At 36.1% G+C, this 7,500-nt stretch overlaps 1 protein-coding gene across 1 annotated transcript in view; it reads right to left on the bottom strand.

The window, feature by feature from the left end:
- The window catches only part of CCDC146 (coiled-coil domain containing 146), a 72,232-nt gene that overhangs the window by 31,065 nt on the left and 33,667 nt on the right, over positions 1 to 7,500 (bottom strand). Inside the window, exon 5 of the mRNA XM_084507510.1 lies at positions 2,463 to 2,672. Coding sequence (XP_084363636.1) covers positions 2,463 to 2,672 — 210 coding nt within the window. The remainder of the gene's footprint in view (positions 1 to 2,462; positions 2,673 to 7,500) is intronic.

Raw genomic sequence — 7,500 nt, 5'->3', positions numbered from 1 at the left:
AAAGGTTACTGAATGACATTAGCTATCAGAGAAAGTGAAGGGAGGCAGGACATAAAGACAGCAGGGAATAGAGAAATGCTTCCAAGAAAGAAGGGATTAGAGAAACAGGGAAATGGAAGGTCTGCAGAGGCTCTTTCTCAGCAGTATTTCTGAGCAGACAAGATCTTAGCCAAGACTAAAAAAAAAGATAAAGGAATAGATAAGAGACGTGGATATTCCCTTCAAAAGCTTTTCCCCTTCAAGTTTCCTGCCTGGTATACAGCAGAAGGTAAATAAGCAGTATGTTTGTTTTTGGGCTAAACAGCCATTAGTCATAATTCCCAAAGAGAAGTTTTCTTGCAAGTGCCAAGCACATCTGGGACTGTTGTCCAACACAGTTGGACAACGAGGGAAACTGTGCTCCAGAGAGATCAAGGGTCAAGATCACGGGATTCCATCCTTCCCAGAAATGAAGGGAACCTAGCAGCTAACTTACAGTATCTTTGATGAGGTTTGCCCTCAGTCTGTGACACTGCCCATGCACACATATATCTCAAGACGTAATTTTACTATGTGGACAACCAGATGTATAGTTCTTCATTTCACATTGATGTTACTTTAGATCACCTGCTATGGTGAACTCTAAAAAAAAAATCAGGGTCCAGAACTCTATTCTGGACCCTGATTTTCACTATATTTTACAGGCACCAACCCATCGTTTCTTTACAAACATGTGTTAACATCCATTTTCTGGTTTTCTTCATAGCTTCATAGCTTTCTCATTTCCACACTTACATTCTTGTTACTTGCCAGAGCTGAGAGGGATATTAGTGTTGGCATAGGGTAGAATGAATAGGATTGGCAGCATACATATCTATGTGGCTCAGCGGGAGAAAGGAGATGCTCAAGGAAGAAGGATCAGCTGAGGATTCCTAAATACAGAGGAATGCATTTGGCTCATGAAGTCCTTGCCTCACAAACAGCCAGGGGCTGTGATTTTGGTTGCTCTTAGATACTGCACCATATGGACTTCTGGTCAGACTGTACAGATGGTTTTGATCTCATGCAATACATAAAACCAAACAGAGGAAGTTTCTTATTAAAGTGAAACTTTTTTTTTTTTTTTTTTTCCACACTATTGCTGACCCTAAATAGTATATTTTTAATCCACACTTTTAATCCACTATTTTAAATTCAGATATAAGAATCAATGCAATAAATGTTCAAGGGTAATTGAAGCTATACCTAACCTGTGTTTCTACAGAAATCTCCCTTTGACTAGAGGTAGAAAATAGAGTATGAGTAAATATCCCCCAAACATACAAAAACCCATAATTTTTCCGAAAAACAATGCAAAATTATTGAAAAATATTTGTAATGTAAAAAAGGAAATGGGTAAAAAGCATGATATATTGAAAAACATGTTTTTGGACTGCTTGCAAATTTCAATAAATTCTGTTTTTAGTAATTATTTCAGGAAATCTCATGATGTTTAGCTATCTCATAAAAAAATGTAATTTTTTCCAGATGATTCCTCTATTGCTCCCAGTCCCAATTTGCTTCCTTCTCAAGTTTCTTTCTCTCTTAGAGCAAACTTTTGGCTCTAACAAAATAAAAAGTCAAGAAAGAACTGCCAGAAAAATCTGCTCTATGCAGTTTGTACAGTGCCCTTCCTCTCCTTGAAGAAAAATAAATTTAACTGCTGAGTTGCTGAGATTATTTATTTGTGTTTATATACCAACTAAACTGTTTTGAAGATGGGCAAAAATAGAAGAACCCCACAAAATGAAAATATGAGTTCATCTCTGTAGGTACATATATTTAAAATAGCACTGTCTACCATTTTACCATAGAAGCTTCAAGCACAATACACTCATATATGCAGATAATTAAAATGTAAATAATATCAACCTTATTCTGGACTTTTGCCTTTTTATAGAAATGTCAAGTATTCACACCTTTCAAAGCAAATTTCTAATTTTTCAAATATGAAAGTATACAAATACTTCTCCTCCTGTAAATAATTGAATAGAAAAACCTGAATAAAGTGTGCTTCTGATGTTTAAAATAGTGTTGGGCCCATTTATGACATTGTTTCCATTAAATGCCAGTCGCCAGGTCTCTGAGTCTCTGAGACACTTTATATTGAAGGTGTCCTAGACTAGAATTGTTGCCGTAATTTTTGCCTACCTAAATTTTAATCATACAATGCAATAAATCTTAAACTGTATTTCAAAGGACACCAAGGCACCTTCTAAAATTTAAATTATCTACAAACCACTCTATAAATCACACTTCAGAGTAATTTCATTTATCACTAAAATGTTGTGGTTACTACGGCAAATTCATGGCAATTTGCTTTATAATAACTGTCAAGAAATGTATCCATGTAAGATGGCGAGGAGACTGAATAATAGGTTACGTTATTATCTTTCTAGATAAACTATACTTAAAATAAGTGGAGATTGACCATTATCACCTACCATTTCACTCTGAACTGAATTTCATACTCTCTTTCTTTAATAGCATTGTATTCATTTTGGCAACTAAGAAGTTGTTGTCTTATTCGGCAAACTTCACTGGAAGATTCTTCAGGGAACTGTTCTGCTTTTTCCAGTTCATGTTGCTGTTGTTCCAGGTTTTCACTAAGACGTTTGGCTTCCTGCAATAGCTGGATCTCAGATTTCTGTAAGCTACATTAAATAAAAAAATTTAGAACTGGTCAATAAGAAGCACAAGCTTAGTATTTATATTTCCTTACCTATCTATAATGTTTAAAGAAAGGTTTTGAAGATGAGACTGGATTGAGCCCTGAGTAATCTGGTTTGATCTAATAGTTGTCCCTCTCTTGAAGAGGAGGTTGGACCAGAGACCTCTTGAAGTCTGTTCAAACCTGAATTATTCTATGAACCCATGAGAACAGTGGAATTTTATGTGATTTTTTTTTTTTTTCCTGCATGCGTAGTGTTGGTATGGGATTAATCTCATCTAATTTTAACCAGATGCAAGGTTAGTTAGTTTACATTACTTGTCAAGCACGCCCTAGTATCAGTGAAGAGACAACATTTCAGGTAAATACACCCAAGTCAGATCTGAATCAGTGTGGTGACCAAAAAAAGCAAGGTATTCACCAGAACAGGGTCCATGTGGGCTATACAACACCTCTGGGCTATACAACATCTCCAAGCTCTAAGCAAACACCTGGACACTGACTCAGTGCTGAACTGCACCTTGCTATCACTGGAGTGTCACTGGTAGCTGAAGTAGCTCTTAAGGATACCCAAGCTGCAGTTACATTTGTGGACTCTCTGGAAATGTATGATAAGACTTGTAGAAGTGATCAATTATCTGATCTCACTTGCTTCTCCAAAGTCTGGATTCACAGAAACAAATTGTAATAGCCTTTCAATGCTAAAAGACTGGTATTGATAATATGCTTAGGAGCCTTTGTGGTGACAGCTGAGTAATTGATCTTAAAGGCTGTTATTAAAATACACTGGTAATTATGGAAGAGTTTTAAGGGGAACTGCAACATGAAAATTCTTATACAATGCAAAACATATAAACCTAGTCTTCATGATACAAAAATCATTGTATATAACTTCTCAATATTGTCACAATATAAGTTTTATATAATGGCCCATTACAAATGATGTGGAAGAATAAAGAACTCCATCACTTACCCTTTATTGATTAAAAATATAAATAATTTATTATTATTTTTTTAATTTTTAGCATATTTTTTTAAATCAAAGCAATTTATAATCTCCAATATTGAGAATCTCTAGCAATTTCTAACTTAAAGATGACATTTCACAGAATCAGAATCACAGAATTATCTAGGTTGGAAGAGACCTCAAAATCATCGAGTCCAACCTCCGACCTAACACTAACAAGTCCTCCACTAAACCATATCGCTAAGTTCAACATTTTGAAGGTCTTTTAAAGACCTTCAGGGATGGTGACTCCACCACTTCCCTGGGCAGCCCGTTCCAATGCCTCACAACCCTCTCAGATATTAGGAAGTTCTTCCTAATATCCAACCTAAACCTCCCCTGGCACAACTTTAGCCCATTCCCCCTTGTTCTGTCACCAGGCACATGGAAGAAAAGACCAACCCCCACCTCGCTACAGCCTCCTTTAAGGTACTTATAAAGAGCAGTAAGGTCACCCCTGAGCCTCCTTTTCTCCAGGCTGAACAAACCCATCTCTCTCAGCCAGTCCTTGTAGGACTTGTTCTCCAGACCCCTCACCAGCTTCGTTGCCCTTCTCTGGACTCTTTCGAGCACCTCAATGTCCTTCTTGTAGCGAGGGGCCCAAAACTGAACACAGTACTCAAGGTGCGGCCTCACCAGAGCCGAGTACAGGGGACAATCACTTCCCTAGACCTGCTGGCCACACTGGCATACACATTTGTGAGCATATTACAGGCTAAGCAAGAACAAATTACATATCACAACAAAGAACAGGGCTAACATTGTAAATATAAAAAAAAAAAAAATACAAAACTAACTATACTGCACAAACATAGCTGAAATAACATAAGAGGAAAAAAAAATTGCTCTGTGTAACATTTCTACTTAGATAACCACTTCCTTTTTTTAAAACAGAGAATAAGAAAACCACAGACTTGAACAGGATACAAGAGCATGTCTTTATCACGAACAAAGAACTTCATGTGCTGATGTATTTACATAAATTTTTAATAGAAAAATCAATTGAGATATCCATGCAAGATCCTATATAATAGTTTGATCTTACTTACATAAGTCCAAAATAATGAATCTGAACTGGGGAGAAAATATAATTGGACACAATAATATACACTCATTTAAAATGTATTCTTAAATAAAACTAAAATTTTACATAAAATTTCATAAAGGTAAGTGCAATAAAAACAAAATACTTATGATTTACTTTTTATAGGTAATAAAAAGTTAAAAAAAAAAAAGAAAATGCTGAATCTGGACCAGACCTTGTTCACTGTAGTTGCCAATAGCATTTTTTCATGTGAAGATTTAAATTCCGATGAAGAAATAACTGGAAATATACACAATGTGCACAAATAGAATCCCATGAGTGCAGAAATATGCTTGCTGAGTCTGATGTGGCAGCTTTGGGATTTATGAAGTGATTAAAAATTTCACTGAAGATAAGGCTTAAGAAGGCTTAAGAAGATAAGACTCCCAAACTGTCAATGAACTATCATTACCTGACTTTCTTACAGCTTGGCGCATGAGAATATTCATATTAGGTTCCTAAACCCAGATGATAAACATGAAATTCATAATTGGGCCACATGACTGTATATGAATAAACGAGTTTTCAGGGATGAAATATGAGCTCAGGTACTTAAGCTTCAGGTGCAGCCCCACTTCAAAGAGGATGGGTGAGATGGCACCAGAAAGGGAGGACAGCCTGTTCCCAGAACTTCAGTAGTGCAGCAAACACAAGTTCAGAAACATATAACAGCTTGAAGCCGTGTCAAAGATGTTATCTGCCAGGTGACATCTCTCAGCTTTCCAGAATGCTGAATTAAGTAAATCTGAAAGGACTATTTACCACTATAGGTAAAGGACCACACTATAACTGTGCGCTCTAGCAACAGCCTTAAAAGTGATCTGCACACATACTAATTGCATTCATCATATTAGACAAATCCATACCAGAGAGATCAGTTACAATAGTCTGGTGGAACTGTCACGAGGATCTACACTTTTTAGGAAAAGGTCCTTCACTGAGACGGTGGTTGGGTTCCTGGAGAGGTGGTTTGTGACCCATGCCTGTTACTGTTTAAGAGGCATTTGAACAATGTCCTCAATAATATGCTTTAATGTTTGGTTAGCCCTGAAACAGTCAAGCAGATGATCTTTGAAAGTCCCTTCCAATTGAACTACTCTACTCTACTCTACTCTACTCTACTCTACTCTACTCTACTCTACTCTACTCTACTCTACTCTACTCTACTCTACTCCATTCTACAACATTCTACTCTAATTTCCAGTCTGAACTTCCCCTGACACAGCTTCATGCTATTCCCTTGGGTTCTACAACTAAAAGAAAAAACACACATGACTTGAAGACCTGCTCATCCAGCATAATTTCTTTCCACATGTCATTGTAACAACACTGGTACACAGAAGACATTCTGCATTGCAGACTAAATAGGGAAGAAACAAAATTTAACTGTAATAGGTGGGAAAAAAAAAAGTTATTGCTCCACAGAATTGTACTGCATATTTAAAGGTGAAGAAATAAAAATTAAAAAATTGTATTGATTCTTTTGAGTGTTTGATTATAGGAAAAGAACAAATGCTTTATAAATTATCACAAAGGGTCATGCTCAGTACAGGCTGAAAAGAACATGATGTGAGTTATGAGTGCACTAGGATCTTTTAGTATTTTTCCTGCTCTTCATAACTGTGACTTCCAAGGTTGGGCAGGGCTTCAGCTGACTGAGACCAACAGCATAAATATATATTGAATCCATCATCAGAACTTGGTTTTAGGCAATGGAAAACAACAATAATAAAAAACAGATGCTTACAGATGTCTGTTTAAGGAGGAAGTGTATGGACCCTTTCTCTTTCTATTGAGACTTTCTCTTTCTAATGGACTTTAGATACTGAGTTAGATGTGCATGTCTACAGATGTCAACATATTGAGAAATGAATACCATCTTTAATGTCTGAAAAATCCTCAAAATATTACAGATATTTTGATGAATTTCTGGTAGTTTACTTCCCTTGCTTTCTTTCAGTACTAAGACAAATGCATCTGTGGGAATTATCATTAGTGCTAATTCATGTGTGTTTTTTTTTTCACTTTAACATATGGCTACATCAATGTTAAAGAGTGCTACACAATGCTCTCTGACTTTTGTGTAGAAGTATAGCAGTTATGTACTACTGTAAGAACCACAGAAAGAATGAGATATGTAATTTGTCAACTAATATTTTCATGCTTTTTTGAATGGTGTTTACAGTAGTTATATGTATGAGAGAAAAGATGGTAAAGTCTTGTTTTCTCTCAGGCCCTATTCCACTTATAATACACACAAAGAAACTGTATTTATATAGAAGAATGTTCTATATAAAGGAATTCTATACAAATACACAAAATAAAATAAGTAGCAACATGATTGTATTTTTTCCAGCCAAAGACTGAAAAATTCCACTGGCTAAAAGTAAATCAAGATCAGCAGTTACTGGAGTCCTCCTTCAACTCCATGAATACTGGTGTAGTAGAAAACTTCTCAATCAACTAGTCCCAAATCCACATAACGTTTTTAGCTCTGAGCTAAATTTACACTTTCTAAGGAGTTGGACTGGTTTAGAAGTTCTGGTTTATTTTTCACTTCTCCAAAACATTTGCCATGCACTAATCTGAACAAAGTCAGATGACTTTTTGCACAGCCAGGGCCATATTCTAGATCCCCATTTTATGGGGATGAAACTAGAAGAGTTGGTCAACCTTAAGGAAAACTTGGTTTTCAGGATCAAACTTTACAGTCACAAATAT

This window comes from Aythya ferina, assembly GCF_964211825.1.
Source record: "Aythya ferina genome assembly, chromosome: 1".
NCBI lineage: Eukaryota > Metazoa > Chordata > Aves > Anseriformes > Anatidae > Aythya > Aythya ferina.
The sequence above is the reverse complement of the archived record's forward strand: the minus strand, read 5'-3'. Positions and strand labels throughout refer to the sequence as shown.